Source organism: Danio rerio, chromosome 25 (genome assembly GCF_052040795.2).
Source record: "Danio rerio strain M-AB ecotype USA chromosome 25, GRCz13ab, whole genome shotgun sequence".
Taxonomy (NCBI): domain Eukaryota; kingdom Metazoa; phylum Chordata; class Actinopteri; order Cypriniformes; family Danionidae; genus Danio; species Danio rerio.
In genome coordinates, this window is record NC_141045.1 from 31100472 (window position 1) to 31116758 (window position 16287).

Below are 16287 nucleotides of genomic sequence, written 5' to 3' on the forward strand. Positions count from 1 at the left end.
AGATACAAGATGTGCAGCACCTGAAACTATGCATACTAGAAGCCTGTGCTGGCATTTCTCCTGCAGTGTTGCTATCAGTGTGCGAAGAGTGGGAGAAGAGGGTTGCATTGACAATCCAACACAATGGGCAGCACATTGAACACATAAGTGGTCCGAAACTTGTAAATAACTCATGAAAGAATAAAGTTATGTTAAAACCAACCACACCATTGCTTTTGTCATGAAATTCCCAGTAAGTTTGATATGTCACATGACCCTCTTCCTATTGAAAAAAAACTAAAGCTGGGTCCAAGATGGCCACCATGGTCACCACCCATCTTGAAAAGTTTGCCCACTCACATATACTTACGTGCCACAAACAGGACGTTAATATCACCAACCATTGCCATTTTATTAAGATGTATCCATATAAATGGCACACCCTGTATATGTAGTAATAATCAATTATTAGGATGCTATAGGTATAGTAGCAAAAGGTGATGCTCAACCTAATAGCGCTGCTGCAGCAGTGCAGGCCTCCTGAGCGAATCATGCGCACGTAACCCATCGCATTGCCTGGAAGACAAGAATTTTTTGTACATTGTTAGATGACTTAAAATTGATTGCTTTCATTTTTGTTTTATGAGTGCAAAGAGACGCTAAATTTGCTGAAAGCACACATGTAACCCATTTCTAAATAAAATTGTTAAGATTTTCAACAAAATTTTTAAGGGTTCTGCTTTAATGTTTTATAGTCTGCGTGAAGTGAAAGTTGCTGAGACTTTTAATTCAGTATGTTGATGTACTTGTACTGTAACTAAATATGGCGTAGTGGGCAAGGATTTCTTTTGCGCATCACTTCCTCATAACGAACTAGAGAAACGGTTAGAGGAGCATGGCTAAGATTAAAAGTTGATTTCTACTTCTGCGTCAAGCACATGGCTATGCTACGGCGCAGCCTACGCTAGGACACATAGCCCTCGCCATGGCTGTCGGCATCGCTGATGTGTACCCCTCAAAAAATTTTACTAGACATCTCAACGACGCGTATTGCAAGCTCTGTGATTGGTCAGCTTGGAATCGCTGACGAGTGTGGGTGGGACCGAGAGCAGTGAGAGTCTGTTGGAACGACTGTTTACAAGTGTCGACTGTTTATAAGGAGCTCCGGATGGAGACTGTTGCTTTGTGTTTACCTCATGGTTAAAGTTGTTGCACGTCTGCCAGTTCCTGCCTCAAAATGAGCAAATTTGAGCCACTTGTACATTAAAGGAAGAGTAAAAAAAAAAAACACAAGCGAAGAAACTCGACACAGAGGAACATAAACACCACAACGCCAGCTAGCGTTTCGGAAGTGTTATTGCAGAGCAACAGAAACAGCGAGCAAAAGTATGAATGCACAGTGACGCGCACTGCATGTACCGTGGGTCATACCAATAACTTGACGCAGAAGTATAAACCAGGCTTTATGGTGGCTTTTAAAGTTGTCTAACTGATGTCAACAAAGAACTGCCACTCCAAACGCGAAAGCAAATGATCAGATTTTGATTGAAGATTACTAAAAACAATAATTTTTCAGTGTATTAGCTTGCACAGCTTTATCGTTTACCTAAAGAAAAACAATGTGCGCTAGAAAAATAAACGTTCGAAATTTTGATTACTCACAAACATTACATATTTCTTTAATATCCAAATAACATGTCTAATCATTTTCGTTACTATGTGTTTTCTTAAACTCTGTATTGTGTCATGATTCTGTGGCAGGCGCAATGATACAGAGACATTTGTAAGAGATTATTAAACATTTTTTTGGGTGCTGTGTAACATTGCACCAGTTGCAGCTATGAACACGGCAGCAAAGCACCTTGTTAATTTCGCTGGACGAAAGTAGATTTCTTAGCCATATTTGCAACTATTCATTTTCCGTCTGTCTTAATACACCATGTCACTACAGAAGCATAAAGCTTTTTAAAAGGAAAAATCGAATGACTTTTGAGGGAGATGCTAATGGTCTAGTCTGATTCAATGATCTATGCTAAGCTAAGCTAAAAGTGCTCTCGACAGACCTGGAGATCGACTGAATGGATTCGAAAAATGGTAAAACTCAACAGTTTAACTATAAGGAACTTGAGAATAAGATATTTTTTTTTGTGGAGTGTACCTTAAACCATCCCAACATAAAGTTGACAGTAAGACGAAAGGAAAGATTACTAGATGTGTTTGAAAGCCTCTTACCGATCTGACTGATGAGCTGTCTGAACTGGTCCAGGTAGCTCTGACCATCTGGAGTAAGACCCAACTTCCTGATACCGCGGTTGAACTTTTCTGCTCGCTCAAATGGGTACTAAACACAGCACGCATGTCAAAATAAATGAATAGCGCTTTACCAAATAATAAGACGCAAATGGAGACCAACCTACCTTTTGGTCGGTTTGATCCTTGGTTTCCCTGAAGAATCGGATGTCTTTGATGAGTCTGGATTTGATGTGCTCGTCGTACATGAACTGACTGAAAATGTAGAACTTCTTGCGGAGGAACTGATACGTGAAGTTCACCTGAGGAGATATAAACATGGTTTTAGACAGGACATCAAAGACTTTAAGTAATGTCAAGTTCAGACTGCGTGATTTTAGCCCCGATTTTGCCTCGCCGACAGATTTTGAGAAATCGCAGACAAATGCCTGAAATCACAGGCAAATCGGTGCTCGTTCACGTGAGTAACAATTACACAGCCTGAACTATCAATGACACAATCTGAGAGAATCGCAGATAAGTCACAGACACCCTTTAGATATTTGACATGCTAAATATTTGGACCTGTTGGCTATTCAAATCATGCCGTGTGAATTGTGGTCTGATTGAAAATAACATCAGCGATCACCTACAGCCAATGAGACAGCAGTATCCACTAGTGTGGGTATCTGCAGGCCAGCGGGAGGATGGGGAGAAGATAAAAGCGCTCATTTCTAGTCTATTTGCACCCAAAATGAAGGAAATACTAGTCTAAATTTGGCAGGAGCACCCATGTCTGTGTGACGTGTCATCTGAGCAATATCAGAACCAAGTCGAATAATTGCTAATTCTCTTCAAAGCCAAGTGAGCAAAATAAGTACATTTTCGAGGCCACTAAAGGCTTCTTTCTCATTATGTGGTAAATAACAATACTACGTGACCTCGCTTTGTTTCTATGTCACTTCTCACGTGTGTTTGGTTGCGAGACGTAGTTTGGACAAAGTTGTCGGCGATTCTCCTATTGTAAAGTCATGCAGTGTGATCCATCCTGCAGTGTGAACACAGCACAGACAGAATGCTGCCCAGATAGTCATGCAGTGTGAAACCATCAGTGACACCACTACTTTGAAAATCGTGCCGTCTAAACTCGGCATTAAACAACACCTTTTTCCAAGTACAAGTAGAAAAATGTGTCAGTTAACCTGTTAAATTTCACAAATCACATGTTATAATTCATTTGTGGACTGGAAAAATCCGATTGCGTGTGTTCTCAAGTAAAAAAAAAAACAGATTCTACAGTTGATACTAACGATTTATATTTTCCCCCAATTTCATTTTTTTAATAAAATTTTTGGGGGGTTTTCACCTTTAAATGTACAGGACAGTGGAGATTACAGACAGGAAGGTGAGGGCAGCAGAGAGAGGCGAAGGATCAGCAAAAGACCTCGAGTTGGGAATCAAACTCAGGTCGCCGTAGGCACTATGTTGACGCACTAACCACTAGGCTACTGGCGCTGAAAATTTCTGTTTAATGGAAAGAAGACTTTTGCCAACTCATTCTAATAACTGACTTCTTTTATCTTTGCCTTGACAGCACATAATATTTTACTAGATATTTTTCAAGACACTAGTATTAAGCTTAAAGTTAAATTTGAAGGTTAATTAGGCAAGTTAGGGTAATTAGGCTCTGCAGAAAACCAAATAAATATATTGTTTAAGGGGGCTAATAATATTGACCGTAAAATGTTTTTTAAAAAAAGTGCTTTTATTCTAGCCGAAATAAAACAAATAAGACTTCCTCCAGATGAAATAGAAGTTATAGGGAATACATAGGGAATACCGTGAAAAATGATTTGCTCTTCTAAAAGGCTTTTAACACTGAACTGGAAAACTCCTTCCCCACCCAGTTATGTACATTGGATGCATGATCTAATGCAGTCTATGCAAATAGAAAAGATTAGATATACAATTTGCGGTAATACTGAAAAATTTGACACTATTTGGCAACCCTTTCTCTTACACTTAAAAAAATAAAATAATCTGGTAACACTTTACAATAAGGTTCATTAGTTAATGCATTTACTAACATGCACTAATCATGAACAACACATGTACAGCATTTATTAATCGTAATTGAACATTTACTAATGCATTATTAACATTTAAGTCCATGCCTCTTAACATTAGTTAATGCACCATGAGTTAACATGAACTAACAATGAACAACTGTATTTTCATTAACTAACGTTTACTAACATGAACAAATACAGTAGTAAATGTATTGCTCATTGTTTGTTCATCTTGGTAAATGCATTAATTAACATTAACTAATGAACCTTATTGTAAAGTGTGACCAATAAAATAATAATAAATAAAGAAATATGGGTATATGTATGTGCGTATATGAATGCATGTATATAGCTGACCTAGCTATAAATGGATACTGCTTTTTATTTATTTATTTATATAATTGTTATTATTTTATGTTCTACTGCTGTACCCTTTGCATATTTGTATTCATATATGTTCTGTATTGTTTTATGGCCTAATATGTGTTTATCTATAATGTTATTTTATCTAACTTTTTATTTTATATATATATATATATATATATATATTTTTTTTTTTTTTATTCTTTTTCAAATGATGTTATATATATATATATATATATATATATATATATATATATATATATATATATATATATATATATATATATAATTTTATTTATTTATTTATTTTTCTCTCTTAATGCAAAAATATGCATTTTTAATACTTTATTCAGAGAGAAAGAAAATATAAGCAAACTGTGTTCGGCTGCTACGTTGGAGCATTCTATGTATTTGATGCTATGGCTCTCTGACTAATGTCTTTCATTAAAAAACGGAGTTAAACTAAAATTTCTTTGCTCTGTTAAACATAATTTGGAAATTATTCGGAAAAAAAAAATCCTCAGGAGGCTAATAATTATCACTGCAACTGTATATACACAAACAAAATAAAATAAAGCACAGATTTAAACATTAAGCAAAGATAAAAAATGAAATAAACACCACTGTATGGTTTTCGGTGGATTCCTAAGCTCCACCAAAACATTATTAAAGTTTAGAAAATCCGTGATCAAATGTAACATAACATAGTGTTGTCTTCATTGTATAAATACCGAAATTAATCTTTGTTTAAGTGCCAAACTTTCTAATTTCTTGTGTTCAAATGGTTTAAGCACATTTAAAATTGGCGTGACATCCTGCAATGTTACTATTGCAGATTCGCACATTGCGATATCAATGCTGAAATTATATACTGTACAACCCAACTTCAAAAGCACATAAATTTGCAGCATACTTTTTTAGCATTCAAATGATTCCTCAGGTAAAAAGAGAACCCTGACAGGATTTCTACACACCGTTGTGTTCATGATGCCAGTTCCATGAGTTCGAATGGAGTTGGCGATATGGCGGATGTTTATGGTGTTTAAGTGCTTGTTGTTGCTGGTCCTCTCAATGAAGATCTAAAACACAATACAGAAGATGTAATATAAAAAACACACCAAGCGCAGCCTTTGTGGATTAATAACCTCAGAGGTGAAGTCTTGCCTGGTTGTTTAGGTTGTAAAGGTAGCGAGACACAAAGACGTGAATGTTCCTCATGATCTCCAGGACGTCCAGCCCCTAGAAGACACTCAACTATGACATCATGTTGAATGTAACACAGTTTTTGAGATGTTCTGTTGTGTCACACACCTGTTCCAGAGTTTGGCTGGGTAGATGAGCCTCGGTCATGACTAAACCGTAGCGCTGGGTTGCCAGGTTCCTCATCTCACTGTACGTGGCCCAGTCATGAAGAGCCACGGTCGTCAAGTTGTAAAATGTCTTGTCTAGATAGTGAGTCACATAGGCTGCAGGAGATAGAAGGTTTGATCAGAAATAAACCTCAAGGTTATGCCAAAATAAGGCAGGATAATTAAAGTTGAATATGCCAAGAAAAATACTCATCAGGTTTGTTAAATGTAAATGTAATTTTGTAAATTTAAATGTAAATTTATTCTTATTAAATAAATTAAAGTTATTTTTTTCATATACTCATAAACTCTTTCAAATAACATTACCATGAATAATGTTACATTAATATTTAAATGATTGTTAAATATAAACAATGCAGCATTCACTTTTTAACAGAAAAAAAGAAATGAAAATTAAACATAAAATTATTTAATATAATATTTATATTTAATATTACTTTATATTAAATATCAATAGTTATAGTTAACTAAGTTATAGTTAATATAAAACAAACATTTTCTATGGATACACAAAAAAAAACTATGCAAGAACAAACATTTATTTTTGTTTGCAATTAGTTCATAGCATAACAGCAATAAAATATATAACTAGTTAACTCTGTTAGTGTTTAAAATATATAGGCTCTATTTTGACGGTCCATGCGCAAGAAAGTGCAGGGCGCAAAGGCTTTCAGGGCGTGTCAGAATCCACTTTTGCTATTTTAAGGACGAGACAATCCGCTTTGAGCCGTGGCGCATGGTCTAAAACAGGGGTTTTCAAAGTGTGAGGCGCGCCTCCCCTGGGGGGCGCCAGAGCATGTCAGGGGAGGCGCGGGAAAAAATATTATATAATAAAAATATAATTTTTAAGTTTAATTATTATATGTATTTTTTATTATGTTTAAACGTTTATTATATGCCTGCTAATACAATGGGTCGGTTTCTGAGACCCACCCCAATTCAAAGCTGTAATGAAGTTCACGGCCCTTTGGCCGCCGGGAAGGAGGCGGAGAACCGAAGCAGTTTTAAAGTGATTTATTAATGACAGTGACGGCAGCTCCGTCTAAACCAAAACAAACGGACGGCAGATCCTCACGGAGACTGCCGTCAAACTGAAAGCAAAAGTAAAATATGTCCGGGTCCGGTCCTCTCTCGGCTTCCTCTGCCCTTGTTCCTCCTTTTATGATCCAGAGCTCCTTCCGTGGGATCTGAGGCAGGTGCGCACCGCAACGTGGTTTGTCAAAATATTTTGGCTAATGACAGCATGAGACCCACTAAACTTCCACTGTTTTGACTGGGATGGACAGTTCTTGGAACTGTTCTATTCATATTGAACCATCATCCTAGTTTTAAAAACGTTATATTAAATTACTTGTTATTACTCTGTAAATAATTTCACTTTCATGCAAATGATGATAAAAGTGAGTTAACAGTCTGGCATCTGTCTGTGTCTTTATATATATGCGTGCGTGCGTGTTTGGGAGGAGGGGGGCGCCAATGGATAAGTTGTGTCAAAAGGGAGGCCCACTGTCTTAGACTTTGAAAAACCCTGGTCTAAAAGGGTTGAGTTTATTTTCCTAATGAGCTATAGGTGTGTTTTGAGAATAAACCAATCAGAGTCTCATCTCCCATTGCCTTTAAGAGTCAGTCGTGCCTTAAGCGCATTTGCTATTTACATGACGTAAAGTAAGTGGAAGTGGAAAAACTGAGCATTTCACTAGCAAGAACAAAGAGAATGAGAGATAAGCCATCTCATAATTCACTTTCACTTTTGCTCTTGTGGATAGGGAAACCTTGTACGCACAGACATCAATTAGCCTATAAATAATTAATTTCGTTTATTAAGCACAAATATTTGTTTCAAGACTATTTGTAAATTCAGTTCTAATTTCAAGCAAACGAATAAATGAACAATAATAACGAAGTGTGTTCAAAATACTGAGTTATAACCAAATACACATGCTGTGCTCCATCTGGTCTGACACCTGACAGGTGGACAAATCTAAGGTTTTTAAATTCATGTAGGCTAGAAAATAAAATGTTTTGTAATATTTTAATCCTTTATATTTATATCCTATATTCTTATTATATCCTTAATATTTCAATTCTTTTTCATATGTAAAGATATTTGCATATTGCTCTACATCTTGTGTGTATTAAGCAGTGTGTAAGCGAGGTGCACTCTGCGCCGGACTTTCGACCGGGTTTGATCTGGTCTAAAGAACAGACTATTACAGTTTCAGTACAACGCACTAAAACACGCCTGCTTTTTTAGACTCGAACGCCTATGGGCGCACATATGAGCGCAAATGCATTTGCTATCTAAACAGCGTGGCGCAAAATATCAAAACGACTCTTGCGCCAAGCTGAAACTAGCAAATAACAATTGCGTCACGCCTTGCGCCACATTGCGCTGGGTGTATGATAGGGCCTTTTATTTCAGTATGTTTATGTCAAACTGATGTCAACAAAGAAGAACCGCAACTCCAACCGCGAAAGCAAATGGTCAATCTTTTTTCAGTGGATTAACTTTTACCAATCCATTTATCACCCTAAAAAATACCTTTAGGTAGCAAAACTTTAGGCTAGCAAATTGAAACATTTGCAACAAATTTTGCACACTCATTTTAAAAGGGAATTTCAAAGACGAACAGCCGACATCTGATGATATGTTCCTATTAAAATATTCATTATTTACTAAGGGTGTTTCATGTGCCCTACCTTTGATGTCGATGAAACGGTTGAAGAAGCGAATGGGCTTGAGAGAGAAAAAGTGAGCCAGATCCTTCATGCCCACTTTGAAAGGGTTTCGGTCGTCCAGTTTGAGGTGTGTGTGCACAGATAATCGCAGGTCCTTCTCGATCTCTTTACACAGCTTATCTAGCAGGTGCTAAAGACCAGAAAACTACAATTTATATTTAATTTAATTGCAAAATATATATATATACATGTATAATATACAGGTAAAATATATATATATATATATATATATATATATATATATATATATATATATATATATATATATATATATATATATATATATATATATATATAAAATATGTATATATACAGCCTTCATTTTGTTAACCTCATTCAGGATTTCCATGATCTCAGTGTCATAACACTCCAGCAGTTGATCACATGACTCCATGTGTTTGGCATGTAGCATTGTGGGCACACAGTCTCTGAGCGCACTGAACATGTACTAGAGAAAATATATTAAAGTATGAATAAATTATTTAGTTATTAAAAAATCAAGCAAGTATTATTGAAAGGTTGTTTTACATGAATTCTGGCTGCGTCCACAGCATTTTCATACACATCATCCAGGTAGATGGGGAAGACAGTACGATGCCAGTACAGAAAACCGCAGTCGCATTGCACTTTGACTCTGAGAAGAAAGCATATCCCATCATGCACTTGTAAAAACCAAATTAAAATCTGCTGTTGCTTATCATAGCATTGCTAGCTGAGTAAATGTAACTTACCGTTCTCTTAGTTCACTGATTAAGTCTAGTTTTTTCAGCACAAGCTGTAAAGGCAAGAGTTCTTCATCCTTGAAGGTTTTCTGTGTAAAAACAAACAAACAACATTTAACAAAACAGGAAAAAACAAACAGAAACAGACAGTACAGCACATAAAACTTGGTCCTGGAGGGCCAATGTCCTGCAGATTTAAGCTCCAACTAGCTTCAAAACACCAGCAAGGATGTTCTAGAAAGCCTAGTTATAGCTTGATTAGCTAGCCCAGTAGTGTCTGATTGGAGTTGGAACTAAACCTTGCAAGACAATGGTCCTTCAGGACCTAGTTTGGCCCCCCCTGACATAAAAAAACAAAAACACTTAAACAAAAAAAAAAGAACGTAACCAATCGAAACAGGAAACAAAACAGACAAAAGAACAAAACAGAACACAGCATTTAACATAAAAAGCAACAAAAAACAGCACAGACATACAATTAATGGGAACACACAAACAAAAAAACATTTAAAAAAACACCACAAATCAAAACAAGTCAGGGTACAACAGAATACAACATTTAAGAGCGTAAAAGAAATCCGAACACACACACAAAAAACACTAATCAAAACACAGCATTTAACAAAACAGAAAAAACAACAACAATAACACTCAGTACAGAACATAAAGAGGACACAGAGGTGCCCAAACTCGGTCCTGGATCGCCGATGTCATGCCGATTTTAGCTTCAACTTGCTTCAAAACACCAGCAAGGATGTTACTAGAAGGCCGAATAAGAGCTTGATTAGCCAGCCCAGGGGCCTCATGTATCAACGCTGCGTACGCACAAAAACTTTGCGTACGCCAGGTTTCACGCTCAGAATCGCTCACGTTTGGATTTACTAACAATGAACTGAACGTGGGAATGTGCGCAGCTTCACGGCAGCTTTCTGGCAGGCGTACGCACATTTTTTGTGCGTGTCTGTTTTATTTTCATTGGCGACTCCTAGAGGCAGTTGTGTTAAATTCCTCTCCACAAAGTGTCTGAGCCTTGCAATGACAGCTGTATGAGACGGGTTCATGTAGCAGGTATATAAGGTTTCCATACCATACAGTTGACCAGCCAAACATTAAAGCACATTTTGCAGCAGTCGCCTGTTTTCCCAATGTAATCTGAACAATCTACCGCACGCACATTGCTATAAAGACACTATCTGAAGATGAATTTGCATGCGTGAATCAGAAACATTTCCATTCAATAAATGTGCAAATAAAATATGATGCACAAACTTTTTGATGATTCCTATTTGTCTTTCTCGTGATAAATAGTGGGCAAAATCTGATATGTAGCGGGAAAAAAAAATAAAGAATTCATCAGACGCTGGATTCGAGCCGAATTTATGCTCGAACGTGTCAGTACATGATCACATGCGTCTTACGAGGTGCGCCACTGAGTCTGCTAAGGGAACTGCAACATTTTACAGATAAAAACCACACTATTTCTTTTTTTAATGCACTCAGTGCGATGTTCAGACCCAACTGTGTTAACCGCATCAGCTAAACTCTCCCACTATATTTTTTTCTTTTGTTGTTAATTCCGGAGAACAAACCTGCAAATAACACTGCTTTTCTCCGGTCTACCTCAGAAAGCAGCACCTCCATTTCACATTCTGTTCAAAGTTTCTCTTTTTGCTTGATTTTGCCTTTGCTTTTTCGTTGGGTTTTGACATTAGCATAGTCATTAGCATATTCATACGGGGGAGGAGGCAGGGAGGGGTTTTGTGCTCGTGCATGTTGCGCTCAGTTTCACGTTCATTCGGATGTACAAAAGAATATGCGTGAGATTCGGCGTAAGCAGTGTTTCATACATCTGAATTTTTTTCTGCGTACGCACATTTACAGCTTTGTGCGTACGCAATGTTTTAGTAAGATTTCCACGCAAGTCTTCGTACATGAGGCCCCAGGTGTTTGAATGGGATTGCAACTAACCTTTGCAGACACCGGCCCTCCTGGACTGAGATTTTGGGATAACACAAGCAGACACGTATGTGTGTGTATGTATATATGTGTATATATATGTGTGTGTGTGTGTGTGTGTGTGTATATACACATTAGTTCTGTCACTCGAGTAAAAAAAATAACTAATTAACTTCTTTTTGCAATTAATCATGATTAATCACATTTAAAAGACTGAAAATTTCTTGAAAATGAAATATTTTAGGGGCTCATGCTGAAAGGCAGAAGAATGCGCTGACTTTGACAGCTCGCTACATCATTTGGCACTGATACACTGATACATTTACATGGACCCCAATACTCAATAATAAACAGCGATTTTTGATTAACATAAAGGACCACGGAGTCACAAAATGCTGAGCTTTTTCTTTTCGTTCGGCATGTGGTATCAAATTCCATTAAAACAAAAGTTAAAAGATTAAAAATGAAACATACGAAATTAGATGAAACTCCAGGGGAAACGCTGGATAGCCTGGTGATGCGACATTAATTGTTTTATACTGAACCTTTCAAAAAGTGCTTCCTTGGTCTTATCCACATTTCTTTGCTTATTAAACAAACGTCGACCACAACAGGAAAAAAACTGCAACTGCGTTAATTGTTTTTAACACGTTAAATATTTCAAATGAATCGTATGCATTCACGCACAAATTTTGACAGCACTAATATACACACACACACACACACACACACACACACACACACACACACACACACACACACACACACACACACACACACTCGCACGCACGCACTTACACGCACACACACACACTTACACGCACACACTCGCACGCACGCACTTACACGCACACACACACACTTACACGCACACTTACACGCACGCACATGCACGCACGCGCACACACACACACACACACACACGTATCCAATATATATAACACTGTTCTAGTGGTTTATGGATATTTTAATGAAAAAATAAATAATTTTACATATTGAGCCTTTAAAGAAAACGCAACAAATAAGATCACAGAAAACAGAACAAAACACACAAAATAACACAGAACAAGACATAAAAGACAAAATAACACAGAACAAGACATAAAAGACAAAATAACACAGAACAAGACATAAAAGACAAAATAACACAGAACAAGACATAAAACAAATCCCTTGGCATTATGCATTTTAAAAATGTTAAATTACCTGGATGCATTGTTCTCAACATCTTTGTATTAGTTTATATGCAAAGTGCAAGAGCTACAAACTGACCATTGATTTGATTGAAAAACGCTCTTTACTGATCTATACTCACCATCTGAGTGCCAACACTGAGAGCCAGGGACATGATCAACCTCCTCTCTTTGGTGCTCGGCCCGTTCAGAGTGTTTTCGGCCAGAACCAAAGCCGAAAGCACATCCAGCCTCTGCTCGCTGTACTTTTTATCAGAGATCACTCGTTTCTGAATGAAGAAAACATCCCGTCATTGTCCGCAATACCTGATACATAGTGCTAATTTATGAGTAATTCGATTGTACCTTAGCCATTGAGATAGAGACCAGAGCTTGAGACTGCAGCTGTTGTGTGATGTGGGACACTGAATCTGCTACGACCAGTGAGCGGCGGTGGAACGTATGCTCTACGGCCTGTGCCAAACAAACACCCATATAAAAACTTCCTGATAGAACACAATTAGTGTTTTAGACATCATGCAATTAGTGTACAAGCTATACAGTTAAAGACAAAATGATTAGCCCTCTTGTGATTTTTTTTTTCTTTTTCAAATATTTTCCAAATCATGTTTAATAGAGCAAGAAAGTTTTCCTGCAATATCTTTCCTCTGGAGAAAGTCGTACTTGTTTTATTTTGGCTAGAATGAAAGCAGATTTTGATTTTATAATAAATATTTTAAGGTCAATATTATTAGCCCCCTTAAACTATATATTTTTTGTTTGTGTATAGAGTAAACCATTGTTATGTAATGATTTGCCTAGTTAACCTAACTTGCCTAATGAACCCAGTTAATCATTTTAAGTTAAAATATTATCTACTGTCATCCTGGCAAAGATAAATAAAATCAGTTAGAAATTAGGAATTAGTTATTAAAACTATTATGTTTAGAAATGTGTTGAAAATATCTTCCTTTTTTATTTATTTATTTTTATTTATTTTTGGAACATTTTGATTTTAAACAAAGCCAGAGATCCACCCGACAAAACGTGTAAAGTAAAATAAAAACAGTAATATTGTGATAATAAGTACAAAATCAGGAATAAAACATTTCTGATACAGCCTCTCTCATATTTAACCAAAAATATACAGTTTTTTTTTTACTGGCACTACTTATTTTGGCTGTGGTGTATTCCAAACTAATAATGTCCAGTAGGGCCTCCAGGATAGATCAGTTGGAGCAGATGGATCCAGCCATAGTTTCAGGATTGTGTGTTTTTTTTTTTTTTTTTTTTTACAGAAGTCAGAACTACTGACAGAATCTTTCTTCGGTTGATGGATAATGAGAGTGATAAATTGTCCAGCATGAGAAAAAGCAATGGGTCGCATTGGATCAGAGTTTCCATTAGTTCCATTCACTCGCTACTTTTAAGAAACGACTAAAAACTCAACTATTTACTCTCCACTACACTTCCTAATCTGCAATTGCCTCTCTGAATATCACACTAACTGTACCAAAAAATAAAATAAAAAAAATACTAATACTACTAATACTTCCCTTCTTAGACTTTACAGACCTGAAACTTGCCTATAGCACTTATTCATTGTTGCTCTTAGTTGTGTAAATTGCTTCCTTGTCCTCATTTGTAAGTCGCTTTGGATAAAAGCGTCTGCTAAATGACTAAATGTAAATGTAAATGTTAATGTAGTTCTGATTAAAAGTCTCATGAAAATAGCTTCTTTCCGTTAAACAGAAATTGAGGGAAAAATCTACAAGAGGGCTAATAATTCTGGCCTCAACTGTATGTTGGAGAAGATGTTTACATGCAAGATGCATGCAAGATGTTTACCAATATACAATATACTAAAATATATTGCGATAAATGATATTGTTTTCCTTGTAGGGCCATATTATGCCTAAAATCAGAATGTGAAAATGCATATCCTAAATAAATAAATAATAAATGTTAACTAGTATATACTAGTATTATACTAGTATATACTAGTATATAGTATATACTAGTATATAGTACTATATAATAGTATATAGTACTATATACTAGTATATACTAGTATATAGTATATACTAGTATTTACTATGCAGTACTTAGTATATTTTCATGCGGGTGTCTTGAAAACTGAAAATAGATCTGGTACTAAGTACTGCATAGTAAATACTGTTTTTTAACCATACTGACACTGACACCTCGAATAGAGATAGAGAGGTTGACAGATGATCAGCTAAAATGTTGCTGGAATTGGGTTTTATGTATGGGTATGTATATATATATATATATATATATATATATATATATATATATATATATATATATATATATATATATATATATATATATATACACAGTTGATGTCAGAATTATTAGTTATTATTTAAGCTGTCTAGAAGTGTCTTGAAAAATATCTAGTAAAATATTATTTATTGTCATCATGGCAAAGATAAAATAAATCAGTTATTAGAAATGAGTTATTAAAACTATTATGATAAGAAAAGTGTTAAAAAAATCTCTCTGTTAAAACAGAAATTGGGGAAAAATAAACAGGGGGGCAAATAATAATTTAGGAGGGCTAATAATTTTGACTTCAACTGTAGATATATATTATATGAAGTGAGAATTATTATTTTGGGGGTGAACTAACCCATTTTGGGTGAACTAACCCTTTAATGTCTACATTTTCTGAACACCACAATGCATGAAATTGTAATTGTAATTACAAACATATTCAAATGTTGTGTTTTGAAGCACAACAAAATCAGTGCATTGCTAAAGTAGGCCTCTTCTACATTCAAAAACATTCATTTGTTATGTTTCGAACTGCGTAACAATTAGGGAAGCAACCGTTATAGATATTGATTGTACGATTATAGTCTAAAGAATAGTCATGGTTTTACGGTTATCACGATTATTATGCATTCATTAAATTCAAAACACTACTAGTTTAGAAAATTACAAGGAAACTGCTGATATTTTAAAGTGTTGTTTATTGCTGCTCAGTATCCAAATACAGCACAAAATATTAATAAAAAGCAAACAGCAGTCCATATCTCTCTTTGGACTTGGAAATGAAAAAGTTTTTGATTTAAACATGAGTGCTAATTTTACTAAAACAATAACTGACAGTACAATAAATAAATAAATAACAATAAGAATAAATAAAAAGTAGTATTTGTCTATAGTTAAGCCATATATTAGCTAAGAATTTAAATGAAGTGTTGTTATTATCTGCGTTCATACATACTTAATCATTTCGACTGAACTAAATTTATTCTCGATGTCTTGGTCGCACTTTTTTGGAGGACAGAAACAAATTGTCTTGGGGGCCGGGTTTGGCCTGTGGGCCGCCAATTGAATAGCCTGTACTAGACCTTCAGTAAAACTGTCTAGTAGCTATCAAACAGTAAACTATGCTATAAAAAGTTTATATAAAATGCAAGAAAAGTCTGCTTGAAATACCTAAAGGATTAACTCATCAACCTACTTTTAACAGTTCGACCAATCGGCACAGGGCCTTTACCGAGGTCTTGGTCATGGGTCGCTGCATGGACATGTACATGTTCATAGTGGTCTTGATGATAGTGCTGATGCTGTAAGCGTACAGTATTCCCTGTCCAAATACAAACGCATCGGATTATGAAATGCACTGGAAATGTAATTAAGTAAAAAATGGAGA

The 16287-nt window shown here is 35.8% G+C and overlaps 1 protein-coding gene and 1 long non-coding RNA gene across 9 annotated transcripts in view; one reads left to right on the forward strand and one right to left on the reverse strand.

The window, feature by feature from the left end:
• The window catches only part of washc4 (WASH complex subunit 4), a 64487-nt gene that overhangs the window by 24328 nt on the left and 23872 nt on the right, over positions 1-16287 (reverse strand). For 4 of the 8 annotated variants that reach the window (XR_015526574.1, XR_015526575.1, XM_087312427.1 and 1 more), the window contains exons 15-27: positions 16096-16221; positions 12966-13073; positions 12743-12889; positions 9481-9560; positions 9278-9383; positions 9081-9197; positions 8711-8879; positions 5952-6106; positions 5805-5879; positions 5615-5719; positions 2397-2531; positions 2212-2320; positions 489-555 (exon numbers count right to left, since the gene is read on the reverse strand). Coding sequence is in view for 3 of the 8 variants with exons in the window: in XM_087312427.1 (XP_087168553.1) it covers positions 489-555; positions 2212-2320; positions 2397-2531; positions 5615-5719; positions 5805-5879; positions 5952-6106; positions 8711-8879; positions 9081-9197; positions 9278-9383; positions 9481-9560; positions 12743-12889; positions 12966-13073; positions 16096-16221 (1499 nt within the window). In the remaining 5 variants the exon portion in view is untranslated. The other 4 variants (XR_015526576.1, XR_015526577.1, XM_087312429.1 and 1 more) reach the window with 3 other exon arrangements.
• LOC147837870 (uncharacterized) lies at positions 13209-16214 on the forward strand. The gene is made up of 4 exons (XR_015526639.1): positions 13209-14005; positions 14307-14581; positions 14702-14876; positions 14963-16214. It is a non-coding gene; the product is annotated as an uncharacterized LOC147837870 (long non-coding RNA).